The following is a 17365-nucleotide window of genomic DNA, read 5'->3' as shown; positions in this document are numbered from 1 at the left end:
AAGAAAAGAAGGAAGGAAGGAAAGAAGGAAGGAAGGAAGGAAGGAAGGAAGGAAGGAAGGAAGGAAGGAAGGAAGGAAGGAAGGAAGGAAGGAAGGAAGGAAGGAAGGAAAACCAAATCGAAGAGTACCCAAGAATATCAATGAAGAAATGCCAAGATCACAGTGTTAGGCACACTACTGACTAGTGATTTATTTTTATTTTTATATAGTATCCACTAGGGGGCGACACAGACCATTCATAGACTCTGCTGCCAAGCCCCACACACTTTTTCCCTAAAACCAGTTTCCGCTGGTGCACAGCTACGCTAACGTCAGACTTTTCACCACCCACCTCGCGCGCGCCTGCAACTGCGCAGGCGTCAGTGTGCGCACTCCATTGGTCGGGGTGCCGGAAGGGGCGGGGTCCTGAGGGGAACCCAGGTTTAGGGTCGGGCCCGCCGACCGCCGTTTCCTCCATCCTCAGTTGCTGCTCTTGGCGTGCGGCCCGGCGTGGCGATGCCCAGCGGTGGGGTGCACCCCGACGACCACGCCGCGCCGGGGCCCACCCACACATCGACCGCGCACGCCGAGGCCCTTGGCAGCAAGGTGCCGTGGGACGCCGGGAAGGGTGGTGGGCGGCGGGCCCCGCGGTTGCAGCTGTGCCCAGTAGCGTACCCCGTCCATTCGCGGCCCCAGCAGCTGGTTTCCCCTCCGCCCTGCGGACTTGCGATGATGGAGGCACGTCTGTCCCCTGACAAAAACCGTGACACTGGAGCGGAGGTCTTAATGAGGTTTTCCCTTTAGGCTTTTGCGCCTCTAGCCACCCCCAACCCTTAACACATTGATCTCCTGCTCTGTGGCTGTGCTTCATCCAGTTACCCACGCACCCGCCTGGGCGCCACCCATGAACCTGTTCTTCCAGATTCTTAGCCGATGTTTTCGGGCCTGTTACTTAAAAATAGATTCTCAACTTCAAGTGATCCTAAAAACATCCGTTTGGTCGTCTCAACAAGTCAAGGAGGACCCTAGCAAATTAATTTTTTCCCTTCCTTTCTTCCTTTGGGATAGGGTTTCATAAATAGCTCAGGCCAGCCTCAGATATTGTTGTTTGAGTATTACTTGAATTATTCTCTTGCCTAATAGCCAGGATTTCAGGGATGCACCCCCATACCTGACCCATACCAGTAATCTTAACTTCCAGTTACAAAAATCTTTAAACGTATAGAGGTGGGGGGGTATAGTCTTTTCAGGTATTAAACATCCTAAATTCTATATTTTTTTCAGTCTCACACGACATCTTCGGTACATTGCCTAATTCCCACTGTACCACAGTGTACTGTGGTGTCACCTAAAGTGAGATAATATTCTTGTAATGAGCATAAAGACGCTGTACATGCAGACTTGAATCTCAAGGAGGGTGTACTCAGTGTGGCTTTGTACCTTATTAGTACAACTCTCAGCACAGCTAGTGTGGAGACATAAGGGTGCACACTCATTTGGGTAAGGATGAGTTTTCAGAATACTCCAGCTACTGCCATAGCCAGCGTCTTGACACTGTGTGTAGCTGTGTCAGTACTTAGTAGACTTATTGCCTAGTTGGGCATTTCATCTGGTGATGCGGAGCTTAACGATACCAGCAGTGTGCAGCCCTTAATACACAACATAGAACGAGACGATGGTGGAGAATCATGTTGTGTCACTACAGGTAGGACATTCAGTACCATTTCATTTGTTTTATCCAAATGTCTGGCTGTCATCTAGTGCATACATCATAAAAACCATTGGTTGTTGGTAAAGAGGAGAACCCACATTCATTTTATGTATCTTGTTTACAGCAAGACCTTATAAAATTAAAAGATTGGTCTTAATTTGGGTAGACAGTGCCTCAGCCTGGTTAAAGATGTGAGCTGTGATGAGTGGCCCCTAGCAGGTCTCAGCTCCTTCTCCAGCTGTCTTCTGACTCAGACTGCCTGCTGTTAGGGTCACACAGTGTCCACTTAGGCAGGCAATCCTTTATCGCTCCCAGTCCCATGCCTAGTTTTAAAGCAGTAACTTAGAATGTCCTCTAAACATACTTGGAAAACCTCACTTTAGGTTTTTTTCTTTACTTTAACAGATTAAAGAACAGAAAGTTCTTGTGGATGAACTTTCTAACCTGAAGAAGAATCGGGTGAGTTGCTGTGGGAATCTGAATAGTATATAGAACATTAAAATTATAATTTAGATCATTTATGCTAACATTACAAAATTGAAACATCATAATTTAAAAACTAAATTGGTATCCTAATGTTTGCATGTTTTAGATTTGTTTTCCCTGTATATGCCAATAGATCTCAAAGATGAAAAATTCTTTATTATATTTTACCAAAAAAGTGTAGTTTTCACAGAAAACTTTAATATTACAAATACTTAACTGTTTAGTGCCTTTTTTATGAACATGTTCATAAATCAGCTTCAATTATCTAATGACTGACATTCTCAACATTTCTGATTTTGTCAATTGGGAAATATTAGATGCTAAGGCAAAATAATACAAAAATTTTGGAGTTCAAACTGGCAAAATGTGTAAATGCTGTATGATACTTCAGAGTAACTGGCGTGTAAGCAGTTGTGAGGATGCATGCGTGTTTACATGCAAAGGCACTCAGCATCTGTAGTGAGGAGCTGACAAGAATCGCTGTCTGAAGCTCGAAGGCAGCCAAGAACTGTAGTGTTAGACCCAGATGGTAGTGCAGAAGAGCCTTCCTCGGTCAGAAAAGATCTCCATGTCTTAACTCATTTATCGAATAAATTTTAACACTGTGGCTCGGGGAGCTTTCCTTCTGAAGTATATAGCGTGGTGATGCGTGTTAAGCCAACAGCCGTTTCCGGTGGTATGGCAGTCAGTGGCTTTATATTTGTTTATCTGTGGTAATTACTGCTTTGAATATTCCTGAAGTTCAAGAATAAGTGATAACAGGGTCCTGTTCAGCATCACTATGCAAGTCACATCCTGATATTGTAAATTTCCTTTGCAGAAGGTATACAAGCAGCAACAGAACAGCAACATATTCTTTCTTGAAGATCGAACAAAAATGTTTTCTGAAAGCAAAAGTGAGTGGTGGGATTTTTTTGGTTTTGTTTTCAGAGTTATTTATGGAATGCTACTGAAAACCTTTTGTAAGCTTTTGGTGGGGATTCAAAATGGTGCCTCAGACCCTATCTGAATAAATGTGTGTGTGGATTTAGTACAGTGGTCTGTTTTCCAGTTGGACTTCCAAAGATAAATGCAGTGGGTTGCTTCTTGTTTTTTGTTTGTTTGTTTTTAGGGGTGAGGAGTCCTTCAAGATAGGGTTTCTCAGGATAGCCTTGGCTGTCCTGGAACTCAGTCTGTGGATCAAGTTGGTCTTGAACTCAGAGATCTGCCTGCCTCTGCCTCTTAAGTGCTGAGATTAAAGGTATTCAATGCACCACAACCAGCCGGCAGATGTTCTACAGTTTTAAAAAGACTGCCGAGAGGGCTGGGGCTGGGATTGGCTTGACCTTGGGCAGGCAGCCGTGGCTACAGAGAGTTCATGTTCATAACCCCATCATGTCTAGCAGATACCGTTCTTGCCATCCTCCCAGTCTCTTGTTATGATGTCTTCCTGCCCCCTTCTACCCGTGAGCCTTGGGGTGATACAGATGTCCAGTTTAGAGCTGAACACTCCATAGTCAGTGATGGTCCGCATTTACCAGTTGTGGTTCTCTGGGCTAACTGCCATCCAGCGCCAGTGCTGCTGCTGGTAGAGAGCCCACACCCCAGTACAAGGAGATGTGGATCGAGAAGTAGAAAGTGGCTGTGATCAAAATATAAACATGTATGAAATTCTCAGGGAATAAAAATTATATAACTTTAAGATGTATCTGCTTTAGTTATTAAGTAAAGTAGTCGTGTATATTTTAAGAGCTTGACAGAAATATGAAAAATCATTCTACAGTGACTTTCAGGGATAATACCTTGAACCTCTAAGGCAGCAGTTGCCAGCCCATGGCTCTGTACCCTCTTGGGGGATCACATGTCAGATAGCCTGCATGACAGATATTTATATTATAGTTCATAACAGTAGTAAAATTACAGTTATGAAGTAGCAACAAAATAATTTTTTGGTTGGGGTCACCACAACATGAGGAACTGTATTAAAGGGTCGCAGCATTAGGAAGGTTGAGAATCACTGCTCTAAGGTCTTGAAGTGTTTAAAATTTATATATGTAAGGTGTTTAACCAAGTGATTGAACAAAACAGGTCTCAGTGGAAAGAAACTATTACCAAATATCGGCATTCTTTGTCACTAAAGCATTGTGATTATTGTTGGCATTTGTACAGTGTATCTTATATGGTTTAATCTTGAGAAATAACCTGTTTTGTCCATGAAATAATAGGTAAATATTTTTGAACTTTCACTTCAATATTTTTTCTCACTCTCTCCTAACAGATACATTAGATGAACTAAGAAAAGAATACCAAGCATTAGAAAAGTCAGAGACAACCGAAGTCAAGACACAGTCAGCCTGACTTCACATAACCATGTGTGGCATTTGTTGTTCTGTAAGCTTCTCTGTTGAGCAGTTCAGTAAAGATTTAAAAGAGGATTTGCTGTATAATCTTAGACGGCGGGGCCCCAATAGTAGCAGGCAGTTGTTAAAATCTGCTGTCAACTATCAGTGTTTATTTTCTGGTCATGTTCTCCATTTAAGAGGGGTTTTGACTATTCAGCCTGTGGAAGATGAACATGGCAACGTGTTCTTGTGGAATGGAGAAGTTTTTAGTGGAGTAAAGGTCGAAGCAGAAGATAATGACACCCAGGTTATGTTCAGTAGCCTTTCTGCCTGTAAGAATGAGGCTGAGATTGTGTTACTCTTCTCCAAAGTGCGAGGTCCGTGGTCGTTTATATATTATCAGGCCTCGAGCCATCACTTATGGTTTGGTAGGGACTTTTTTGGCCGGCGTAGCTTGCTTTGGCAGTTTAGTAATCTGGGCAAGAGTTTCTGCCTTTCGTCAGTTGGTGCCCAGATATCTGGAGTTGCAGACCAGTGGCAAGAAGTTCCAGCATCTGGAATTTTCCAAATTGATCTCAATTCTGCTGCTGTTTCCAGTTGTGTGATCTTAAAATTATATCCTTGGAAATACATTTCTAAAGAGAATGCTGCCGAAGAATGTGCTAATGACCTGATTCAGACTCAAGCAGAATTGCCAGAGTTTGTATCAGTGGTAATAAATGAAGCCAAACTGTACCTCTCAAAACCTGTTGTTCCCTTAAATAAGAAGCTGCCTGAGATTCCATTGGAAATCCAACGTAGAAACAGTTCCAGCATTCCAGGTACAAGAGAGACACTTGAGATATTTCTTACAGATGAACACACACAAAAAATAGTTCAGCAGTTCATTGATGTCCTCAATGTTGCAGTCAAGAGACGCATCTTATGTTTAGCTAGGGAAGAAAACCTGGCATCAAAGGAAGTTTTAAAAACTTATGGTAAGAAAGCAAACATTGCAATCCTGTTTTCTGGAGGTGTTGACTCTATGGTGATCGCAGCCCTTGCTGATCGTCATATTCCTTTAGATGAGCCAATTGATCTTCTGAATGTGGCTTTTATGCCTAAACAAAAGACAGGGCTACCTATTCCTAACATAGAAAGAAAACAGCAAAGCCACCATGAGATTCCTTCTGAAGAGTCCTCGCAGAGTACTGCTGTGGCTGACGGTCCAGATGATGCTGAGGTGCCAGACCGAGTAACAGGAAAAGCAGGACTAAAGGAACTACAGTCTGTCAACCCTTCTCGAACTTGGAATTTTGTGGAAATTAATGTTTCTCTTGAAGAACTACAAAAACTGAGAAGAGCTCGAATATGTCACTTAGTTCAGCCATCAGACACAGTTCTGGATGATAGCATTGGCTGTGCTGTCTGGTTCGCTTCTAGAGGAATCGGTTGGTTGGTCACCCAGGATGCTGTGAGATCTTACAAGAGCAGTGCAAAGGTATGCTCCAGGACTGTTGCCCGGAATTAATGAGACACAATTTCTTACTGAAGCTTTCAACATTTAAGGTTTATGAATATACTGCATTATAGTATTTTAGTACAGTATTTATATACTAGTATATATAAATATATAGTAAATGGTATAGTATTTAGTATAGTATTTGTTTGTTTTACTGTTTCTGACTTACAGTTTTCTTCCTGAAATGTTAGGACTAACTCTTTTTAGCCTGTATGAGGAAAACACAACTTGTTTTCTTCATCCTCTTGCTGTGTCTCTGCCTTCTTTACTCCTCTGTAGGTGATTCTTACTGGGATAGGTGCAGATGAGCAGTTGGCAGGTTATTCCCGTCATCGTGCCCGCTTTCAGACTCTTGGCCTAGAAGGATTAAATGAGGAAATAGCAATGGAATTGGGTCGCATTTCTTCTAGAAACCTTGGTCGTGATGACAGAGTTATTGGTGATCATGGAAAGGAAGCAAGGTAACTTATTACTGATTGCTTTTTATGAAAAATACAAATGGAGGTTTTACATTCCTTTTCCCTTGGAGATTGATCCCATGCAAAGCAGGAGATTGGGCATGCAGTCTCAACATTATACACATGGTCAAGAACAAAGCTGATAAGCAACGTTGCAGTCATGTTCTGAAGTGACAGAATGGGTAGGTCTTTTTAAGAACCACAAGGAAAACAGGACTGTCCAAGTGCCAAGCACAGGCAATTTAAGGGTTTTTTTTGTTCTGTTTTTTGTTTTGTCTTTTGTCCCACAAATCCACCATGACTTTCTCCTCCAGTAATGTAGTCTGGTTTTGTCTGTGCAGACATGGCTACTGTAGTGATTTGCGGAGGTCCCAGTCCTGGATTTTTGTCTATTGAATGGTTTTTTTTTAACATGATTTAACACTGTTATAGAGGTTATAAAATCTTCACAGAAACCCAGGCATTTTCATATATGCTTTCAAAATCTTGGGTTTATTTTTACTTACAACATAACTTACAATAAAGGCATACCTATGTGTAGCATTCTTAATTTAAATATTAAGGGTAAAGGAAGATGTGGTGTGAAGTTGCATTGTGGACCTGGGTATGGTAGTTTATACTCATCAGACAATTGGGAAAATCAGGTTCAAGGCCAGTGCAGGTTACACAGCAAGACCCTGCCTTAGAAATAAAAAACGAGTGAGGCTAGTTAGCTAATAATGACATTTTGTTAAAAGGATTCAGGAGGCAAGAAAGAGGAGGTCATGTAAACCTCAGGAAAACAGAGACATCAGAGTACACTTGCTCCCCTCTTTGTGTGTTTGAGATTTGTCCCCAACCTCTATTTCATGGTTTTACCCTTTCCATTGAATTATGATTGTCTTTACCCAAGTGTTCCTGTGTTGCCAGTGCTAATCCAGATTATATTGTTAATGCTGTTCTACTTCTTAAGACTTTATTTTAAATAAATAATACTATTTTACACAGCATGTAAGCTGTTCTCCCTTTTAAGAATATAAAGAGAAAGGGTTAATGGTTGAAGAATAGGAAAAAAGAAATTATCATCAGGTAGAGGAAGGAGGAGAGTACTTTATCTGCTGAAGTAGTTAATTCCAAAAAATATATGAAATTATTGTAATGCTACACTCAGATGAAAATGCTGATGAAGAATGTTTTTACAAGTGTGAATACAGTAGAACTATACTGCATTTCTGAGTATGGGTACAGGGTATAAAAGATGGGATGGTATTATAAACAAAACCAAAAAGAAAACCCTAATGTCATAGAAAAGTAAACAAACAAAAGGGCAGATCATTACTCAGAGTTCAATTTCTGTAGACATACTCAAAGCAGACATAAATTCGTAAGCATTTTGTGAACATACTGGGGGCATGCTCAAAGATACCCTGAAAAAACTTGGGAATTATTTCTTGCTATCATAGACAACTGATTTATTTAGACTTTAGATGATATTTGTAATGTATATAACATTGCCACATATTTTGAAATATTTTTAATGTAGTTAAATTTTAGCCATTAAAATGTGTAAATAGTCATAGACTATTTTCAGTAGTAATCACTATTATTTTTTTTTTTCAACTTTAGGTTTCCCTTCCTGGATGAAAATGTTGTGTCTTTCCTAAATTCTCTGCCAGTTTGGGAAAAGGTAGACCTGGCTTTGCCCCGCGGAGTTGGCGAGAAGCTCATTTTACGCCTTGCAGCTATGGAACTTGGTCTCCCAGCCTCTGCCCTTCTGCCGAAACGGGCCATACAGTTTGGATCTAGAATTGCAAAACTGGAAAAAACTAATGAGAAGGCATCTGATAAGTGTGGAAGGCTCCAAATTCTACCTTAGAAAACCTCTCTCAAGATTACATCATAATATGATTGTTCTACTATGTAACAGTACTTTGTGACAGTTACCTCAAAATAAACAGCTGCTGCCTCACTGTGGGATGTAGTTTCATTGTGTTGATTTTTACCTTTCTCATCAAAGCTCCATTTGAACAGACATGTGAGGTAAGTTAGACGGGTTTCGTAGATGGTCTCAGCATTGAGGTTATTAGAGGAAAGCCCAGAATGTACAGGGTTACAGTTGGCCTTTTTAGAAGTTTCACCTGAGAAATGGGAGAGGGTTGGAGATGCAGCATCATCCAGCTCTTCAAAAACTTGATGAGTTTGAATTTGCAAATGCAGGAAAGGACTTTTAGGACCAAACTGCACAGAGGGCATGGAAGGTCATTTGCCAGCCCTAATACCTTGCCCTGTGCATTTCTTCAGTCTGGTTGTTTTTGTGTTAAACTCTTTTGAGTGTAAATTCCTGAGTTCTAGAAGAGAAGGGTGATGAGTGTTGAGTTCATAAATGGCTGGAGAGAAGGAGCCAAGGTTCTGACATGAGCTAGGCACTTGAAGTGCTAGTCTTTTAGGACTGAGGTTTTAAACCTTGGACTTGACACTGACTCCTAATAGACAGTGTCAGGATTGAGTTAGATTATAGAATTACCCAGGTAATGTTCAGGAGATACAGGGGTGGGGGGACCAATATCTGTAAGACCATGGGCAAGTTGCTTCTCCATGCTCTTCATAGGAGCATACCTACACATAACTCTGTTGCTGTTATTACCAGGAACCTTGGTTTGGGCTTTGAAGATTCTACAGATAAAGTTTTGAGAAGCTAAGGAATTTGAGATTAATATTTGTAAGACTCAGTACTCTTTGTCCAGCTCATTTTCCTACTTAAACTTTTAAGACCTTTTTTAAAGGTTCTCTGGTCCCCTAAATCTACTTGTCCCATTTTTAGCCATTTACAGAAAGGTCAGTTAGCCCAAGACCTATCTCTTCTTCATAGCATCAGAACTCTTTAAAGAAATTTATTTCTCAAAGTTTTGCGTGAAAGAATCCAAGAGCAAAGATGCCAGAATTGGTTTCCGTACAGTTATAACCTGCTGTGTATTGCATCACAACTTCCAGCTATCTCTAGTTTACCATTTTCTTCCCACTAAAACCAGAAGTGGTCGTCTACCTATCAAAAGTGTCTGTCACTCAGTGTACAGTGTATCAAACTGACAGCAATCTGACTAGCTCTCGCCTGTACCCACCTCAGCTCACCACAGTTTAGTCTCACCCCACACTAGGGCAGATATTTTTCTGATCCTTTTATTTGTAGTAAAGAATTGTTAGGAGACTGTCAGACTAACCTGACAAAGGCTTTCCTATGCCTGAGTTCCTGGTAAACGCAGTTTTACACATGAGCCTAAGTTCTTCCCTAGCCACTTAGAATTTCATTGGTCAGTGTAAAATTCAGGGGAGTTAACCTTAAACTTCCCCTAACCTGACAGCAGCAACTAACACAGTTGGCCGTGTTCTTTATTCATGAAACCTATCCCTTCGGCTGACCCTAACCTCTATAAATGCCTGCTCCCCTTTCTCTCTCTTTCCCTCTGTCAGTCCACTCCCCTTCTCTTGAGACTGGATCCTATTATATAGCTCTGATTCTCCTTCAACTGCCCTTTAAATCTTAAATTTCATAGGTTTTTGTACAAGATATCAATAATATGTTCTCCCTTGGTGATTTCAACCACTCCTTTGGCTTCAGTTACTTTAAACTTAAATAAATGTATATGCCTCATTCCAACTGCCATTTTTAATCCACTCCTGGTACCTAAAATATGTATCTGATATTTCTTTGTTCCGCTGGTTCTTTAATGTGAATTATGTTTACAGCTGAACTCAGTCTTGTTTTGACACCCTGGTAGAAACTCAAGGATCATCCTAATCTTTTCAGCACATTGCAACACCATACTATGTTATCAAGAGGCCACCTCAAATGTCACAGCACTTTGCAGTCATCATCCTGCACCTGACCTTAATTGTTAACACTTTAGCCCAATTATCAACTCGAAATTCTCCACTGTGTCTCACCCAATTTTACCCTCTCGTTTTGTGCCCACATCCCTTGGGTTCGGTGGAATGAATTGTTTTACCAAACTCTCAACAGCACCACCTTGTCCCAGAAGAGCGATTTCAGTAATTGTTTGCATGGGTAGCTCTTATTTTCCCACCCAATTTTAAAAGTCACTCCACAGGCATCTGAATGGATGTTCTTTTTGGTACTGTCAACATCTTACGCCACATCGGCAAGCATTTGGGATTTTGCGGTTTTCCCTCTATCTGTGCTCTCATCCTCCAGTATGCTGAGTGGCTCATAATTGATGGTCAGTAAATGTTTGTTGCATAATAGGATTCCAGATGGCCCAGCATTGGCCCATGACATCCCAGAGTTTCGGGTTTCCGTTGTTTCCTTTATAAGCAAATAAATATACAGTAACGGAAACTGTGGGGGTTGAGCCGAGATCTAGAGAGGTTAGAGCGTTTGTTCTCATGAGATCAACCACTAGGCTGTGGCCATCCCGCAACATGTACAGAGGTCACCCCAGCTGCAGAACATGCACATTCTCAGCCTAAGGCGCAGCCTGCATGTGGGAGGCCCTAGGACAGCTTTAGCTGGCTCAGGGGTTTCCCAGGAGTTCGAACCAACTTTAGCCCTCAGCACAGGTAAGGCCCTCCCAGCCTCCCTGAGCGTCTCGAGCTCTTCAGTTCTTGTGGGTGATTCAGGACCATCGGGAAGCCATTCCAAGCAACGGTTGTCTGTTTCTGGGAATACCTTAGGGACCATCTTCGAAGCAACTCTCCTAGACAAGAAAATCATTTCAAGTAGGCCTCTCCCTTTTCCTTGTCTCTTCGCGTGACCATGACAGTTGCTGTTGATTATGAACACAAGCCTTGGAGAAGGGTCTGGTCCTCAAAACGCTGAACCCCCATCATGACCTGGCATCTCCTAAGTTATTGGCATCTACGAAGTAGTAGAAAAATGCCCCGCAAGCTGGATTCTATACACAGTGTCAGCATTGACTGTAGAATACAATTTCTCTGTCCCACCCCTGTGTGAGCCAGAAACAGGTATTTTAAGAAGGTCTAGGTAATTTTGATGCAAGCTAAATTTCAAAAATCACCATAGCGAAGGCCAATGACATTAAAGAAGTCATTCTTTAAATAAGTACTGTGTTTTATGTGTGGAGTATCTTATATGCTCAGAAAAGAATAATAGTTCCTATTGTGAAAGCAGCATTCAATTGTTCGGAAACAAAGGAGTGGGTGGGAGGAACAGCTCAGCAGATGAGTCTGGACCTGGGCTGAAACACCACAGGGAGGGAGAGCATGCAGGTCTCAACAGCGTCTAAGAAGGGAAAGACAATGTTTAAGAAAGGATTGAGTAAGAAGGCAGAAAAGAGGAGTTAAAAATATCTACAAGGAAATATAAAGTACAAAGCAGTGGTTTCTCATATACAAACTTAATGTTTTTCTAAAATACAGCCATATGCCATTTAATGATGAAGCTCTGTTTAGTTTGTTTTTTGTTTTTTGTTTTTTTTTTACCAAGTGACACAAATTAATGTCATTTAAGAAAAATCTCAAGCAACCAAATCATCATATTGCCCTGTGGACAATTCTGTGGGGCATTTTTGATTGATGATGGATATGAAAGAGCTCCACCTCCTGTAGGTTACATTATCCTTGCTCAGATAGTTATGGAGGTATTAAAAAAAGCAAAGTTGGAAAGCCAGTAAGTGATCTCTGAATGATCTCTGCCTCTAAGTTCCTACCTTGGCCTCCCACTGATGATGGGCAATGTGGCCTGGAAACCAAATAAACCCCTTTCCTCCACGAGTTCCTCTGGTTATGGCATTTATCACAGCAATAGAAACTCGATTAGTAAAAACGGAAAGAATGGGGAGCTATTTCATTGTAGTACAAACATTGTAGAATATTCTTACACAACCTAAGGTGTTATATATAATCTTATGAGACAACTGTATGGTCAGTTGTTGGCAGAATTTTGTACAGCACTGAGGATCTCTCAGTAACTTGATGGAAAAGTAGAACTTTTTGGGTAATTTAATGTGATTGATGCTAAAGATTTTACAACCCTAAGAATTATAACTAAAATTTAAGTTTCTTGTGATTCAATTAATTGGAGGTTGAAAAAAGTACAGCTTGTCCATGAAACAATTAACTAACTTTAGAAAGATGAAAAGTACATATTTATTCTAGAAAAATCCAGCTTCATTGCCATGACAAATATTATAACTTGTCTTTTTCTTTTGTTGCAGAAACTTCACAAAGAACACACTAGCTTTAATTAGAAATGTTAAGAATAGTAAAAAAAGGAATAGTTAGATTTGATCAAGGACAAGATGAAGAAACCTTCCTGGAAAATTTAGCAGTGCAAAGAAATGCCTCTGCTTTCTTTGAAAAATATGATCGAAGTGAAGTGCAAGAATTATTAACAACAGCACTAGTCAGCTGGCTGTCTGCCAAGGATGATGTTCGCTCTCAACTAGACATCCCGTGTGGACTCATGAGTCAAATGAATAACGTAGGCTTCTCCACTGCCATCCTATTGACTCCTGTGGACCCTACTGCCCACTTAGACTACAGGGAAGTCCATCAGATCTTAAGGGAGTTGGCCATTGGAATTTATTGCTTGAACCAAATTCCTTCAATCAGTTTAGAAGCTAATTTTGATCAGAGTTCTTCTTGTCAATTACCTCCAGCTTATTATGATACCAGAATTGGACAAATTTTGATCCATATTGACTATATGCTAAAAGCACTGTGGCACGGAATATACATGCCCAAAGAAAAACGAGCCAGATTCTCTGAATTGTGGCGCACAATCATGGACATCGATCCAGATGGGAAGCCTCAAACAACTAAAGATATATATTCTGAGTTTAGTTCAGCGGGTAAGACTTTTTTTTATAAAATACATTTTTGATCACACCTTTCCCCTCCTCCAACACTTTCCAAATTGTCCCCACCTCCCCAACTCCATCCCCTTTCTTGCTATCTTTAAAAAACAGACAGGCAAAAAAACAGAAACTTAGAAACTCACCTTTCTCTCTCTCTCTCTCTCTCTCTCTCTCTCTCTCTCTCTCTCTCTCTCTCTCTCTCTCTCTCACACACACACACACACACACACACACACATGGTGCAAAATCAGAAACCACAATATATAAGTCAAAGATCAATAAGGCAAAATGTGCCCAAACGAAGCAACATGATAAAAAAAAAGCCACAAAAATACCATTGAGTTCATTTTGTGTTGCCATCTACTGCTGGGCATGGGGCCTACTCTGAAGTCTTGTAGGTGTATTCAGTGAGACTCTATTGTAGAAAGTTTAGTTTATCATTTGCAAGCAAATACCAATTACAGATAGCTCCTTAGTTACAGGATGGAGCCCATATCCACTCGGCCCTCTCAGAGCTCTACTCCATCTGCTTTGAATCTGTACAGGCCCTGTTCATGCTGCATATGAACATCAATCTTACTGTGATCATGCATGGTTCTTAGGGGAAGTATTGCCATCTCATGTGGTATAACTCAAAGGACATATACATACATATTTCCACATATGTGTGTACACACATATATCTATATACTTATATATAGTTATTATATGCTTTAAGTAAGCTTACAAAATATGTTGCCCTGTAGTCTTTTCTCTCTATCCCCTTCCCAATTAAGAGCCATGCCCGTTTCCCCCAGTATACCTGTCCCCTACTTTTGCCCTCTCTGGAACTCTTTTCTCTCCTGCCTTACCATAAGGTTTTTCTATTTTCCTGGCTGCTTCTAGTACTTAAGGTTATCTACTCGGGTATAAAGATTTGGAGCCAGGAACCACAAACACGACAGAACATATGACCTTGCTTTCTGCATCTGGGTTACCCACATGCAATACTTACCAGTTTCATTTATTTATCTGTAAATTACATTTTTCTTTGCAGCTGAACAGAATGTTGCTGTAACATATGTGCCATATTTTTACTATCCATCAGTTGGAGGACATGTAGGTTGTTACCACATCCTAGCTATTGTGAATAAAGCACCAATAAACATGCTTGAGTATCTCTAGAGTAGGCTATTGAGTCCTTTAGGCACTCCAAGGAGTGGTATAGCTGGGTCATATAATAGATTTACTTTTAATTTTTTTAAAGAATTCTCCACATTTACTTCCACCATGGCTGTCTCAGTTTTCAATTCCAACAGGAGTGAATGAGAAGGATTCCCTTTCCCTGGATTTTGACAGCCATTTTTGTCAGTTGTTTTCATAAACGTAGCCATTCATTCTTTGTGACTGGGGTAATCTGTGATTGTTAACAAGGTTGAACACTTTAAAAGATATTTCTTAGACATTTTTTATTTCTTCTTTTGAGAACTCTGTTCAGATCTGTAGACCATTTTCAACTGCTAATTTGTTTTCTTGAATTCTAAGTTCTTTGTATATTCTGGACATTAATCTTCCAACAGGTTTACACAGAGACCTATAGAGAGTTTTCTCCTGCACATATATGATGTAGGACACTGCCTATATTTTCTTCTAGTAGTTTCAGCAGTCCAGGTTCTGCATTGAGGTCTTTGGCACACCTGAAGTTGTATTTTTGTGCAGGGTAATCGATGTCAGTCTAATTCCATCCCTTTACATACATACACTCAGTTTTCCCACCAGCAGCTGTTGAAGAGAATACCTTTCAGCCGATGTGTATTTTGGATATATTTTTCAAATATCATTTGACTTTAGCTATGTATGTACATGTTATGGGTCTTCTATTTTCTTTCATTGATCTACATATCTATTTTTGTGCCAAGATCATTCTGTTCTTTTATTCCTATTTCCAGCTTAAAATCGGGAATGGTAATAACTCCAACATTGTTATTTTTGCTCAAGATTACTTTAGCTTTCCAGGATCTTTTGTGGTTCCATATGAATCTTAGATTTTTTTCCTATTTCTATGAAGAATATCGTGGGGATTTTTATTGGGATTGTACTGAATCCGTAAATTACTTTTTGGTAAAATAATGACTTTTAAAGACGTTTTCTGTATCATCAAACATGGATTTTTAAATTTAAGTCCATTTTCATGTGTGATGGTTTGTATATGCTTGGCTCAGGTAGTGGCACTATTAAGAAGTGTGGCCTTGTTGGAGGAAGTGTGTCACTGTGAGTGTGGGCTTTAAGACCCTCATCCTTAGCTACCTAGAAGCTGGTCTTTTCCTGTTTGCCTTCAGAACAAGATGTAGAACTCTCAGCTCTTCTCTAGCACTATGCTACTTAGATGCTGCCATGCTCCTCCCTTTAAGATAAAGGAATGAATCTCTGAACCTGTAAAGCTAAATCCAATTAAATATTGCCCTTCATAGGAGTTGCCTTGATCATAGTGACTGTTGATAGCAGTAAAACCTAAGACAATATGATTTATTATATTTACTTATATGTGTTGAACCATCCCTGTGTCCCTGGAACAAATTTAACCGGATCAATGGTGGGTGACTTTTTTGGTATATGCTTGTATTTAGTTTGCAAGTATTTTACTGAAGATGTTTGAATTTATGTTCATCAGATATATTGGCAGTAGTTTTTGGTTAGGTCTTTACATACATGATTTTGGTATTAAAGCAATACTGGCTTCATAAAAAGAGTGTGACACTGTTCCTTCTGTTTCTATTTTTGGAATAATTTAAGAAATATTGACTGTAGATCTTTAAGTCTGATAGAATGCTGTTGTGAGTCCATCTGGTCCTGTCTGACATGTTTTACTATTTCAGTCTGCTTATGTATAATAAATAGTTGTTTGAGTTGTTGATCTCTTCTTTGCTTAACCTTTGTGGTTTGGGTGAACCTAGAATTCATTCGTTTCTTCTAGAAGGTTTTTTTTTTTAACTTAATAAAGGTTTTTAAGGTATTCTCTTACAATGTCTTAGATTTCTTTATTATATGTTGTAGTATTTCTCTGTTAATCTCTGATTCTGATAATCTGGGTCTCATTTTTCCTTTATTTGGTTAACTAGTCTGTTGACATGACTGTCTTAGATTTGTTGATTCTTTACATTGTTTCCTTTACTTTTTGTTCATTATTTCTGCTCTGACTTTTTAAATTGTTTCTTGCCATCTACTGGTTTGGGGCTTGGTTTGTTCTTGTTTTTCCTAAATTCTGAGATGCATCATTAAGTCATATTTATTTGTAGTTTCCCCTTACCCTTGATTTATTAATGTAGGAGTTTAGAGCTATAAGCTTATGCTGTTTTAATTTCTCTTAGTTCCAGGAATTAAAAAACTTTTTAACTTACTTCTTTAAAAGACTAATTTTATTTATTATTTTATGTGTATGAGTGTTTTGCCTGCAAGTATTTATACACACCACTTTCATACCTCATGCCTAGAGAGATCAGAAGAGGGTGAGAGATACCCTAGGACTAGAATTATACATGGTTGGGAACTGCCACGAGGGTGCTGGGAATTGAACCCAGGTAACTACTGAGCCAATTCTTCTGTTCTGCTTCTTTATATCTTCCTTGACACATTCACCATTTAGCAATATGTTACTTAATATCCATGCATTTTTGTAATTATTAGAGATTCATTTCCTGTTAATTCCAAGTTTTATTAAGATTGTGGTCAGACAAAATAGAGTGAGTCATTTCAGCTTTTCTAAATTTGATCAGATTTGATTGTTGTGCCAGCATGTAGTCTATTTTAAAGAAGCTTCCATGAGCTGTGGAATGGAAATGTATATTCTTTGGTGTTTGGGTAAAATATTATAGATATCTTTTAGGTCTATTTGATGTATGATGTCACTTAATTCTGATGTTTGTTTAGTTTCTGTCCAGGTCTCTGTTTATTGGAGGAAGTAGAGTACTAAAATCACCTATTTTTGAGCTAGAATTAATCTGCCTCTTAAATTCCTGTGGTACACTTTTTTTAAAATGAAATTGGTACACTAGAGTTTGTTGCATACATTTTTAAAATTACAGTGTGATTTCTAGTCGCTATTACCTTGATTAGAACAA

General features: G+C 39.6%; 3 protein-coding genes across 4 annotated transcripts in view; all 3 read left to right on the top strand.

The window, feature by feature from the left end:
- Window positions 1-395: 395 nt before the first annotated feature.
- Asdurf (ASNSD1 upstream open reading frame) lies at window positions 396-4533 on the top strand. Of its 2 annotated transcripts, none has more exons than XM_052192295.1 (4): window positions 396-585; window positions 2096-2149; window positions 2997-3072; window positions 4434-4533. In XM_052192295.1, exons 1-4 carry the CDS (start codon window positions 496-498, stop codon window positions 4511-4513), a joined length of 300 nt encoding a protein of 99 aa, XP_052048255.1. In that variant the 5' UTR covers window positions 396-495; the 3' UTR covers window positions 4514-4533. The 2 variants fall into 2 exon arrangements, with proteins under 2 accessions (XP_052048255.1, XP_052048256.1); XM_052192296.1 differs by lacking the exon at window positions 4434-4533 and adding an exon at window positions 3288-4422.
- On the top strand, window positions 4526-8409 carry Asnsd1 (asparagine synthetase domain containing 1). Its single transcript, XM_052192285.1, has 3 exons — window positions 4526-5977; window positions 6278-6459; window positions 8062-8409. The coding sequence occupies exons 1-3, from the start codon at window positions 4526-4528 to the stop codon at window positions 8309-8311; spliced, it is 1884 nt and encodes a 627-aa protein (XP_052048245.1). The 3' UTR covers window positions 8312-8409.
- Window positions 8410-8423: 14 nt separating this feature from the next.
- Ankar (ankyrin and armadillo repeat containing) overlaps window positions 8424-17365 on the top strand; it is a 67818-nt gene continuing 58876 nt past the window's right edge. Inside the window, exons 1-2 of the mRNA XM_052191836.1 lie at window positions 8424-8475; window positions 12627-13262. Coding sequence (XP_052047796.1) covers window positions 12662-13262 — 601 coding nt within the window. The 5' untranslated portion in view covers window positions 8424-8475; window positions 12627-12661. The remainder of the gene's footprint in view (window positions 8476-12626; window positions 13263-17365) is intronic.

Source organism: Apodemus sylvaticus, chromosome 9, assembly GCF_947179515.1.
Source record: "Apodemus sylvaticus chromosome 9, mApoSyl1.1, whole genome shotgun sequence".
Classification (NCBI taxonomy): domain Eukaryota; kingdom Metazoa; phylum Chordata; class Mammalia; order Rodentia; family Muridae; genus Apodemus; species Apodemus sylvaticus.
Note: the sequence above shows the minus strand (reverse complement) of the source record. Positions and strands in the feature narration are given on the sequence as shown.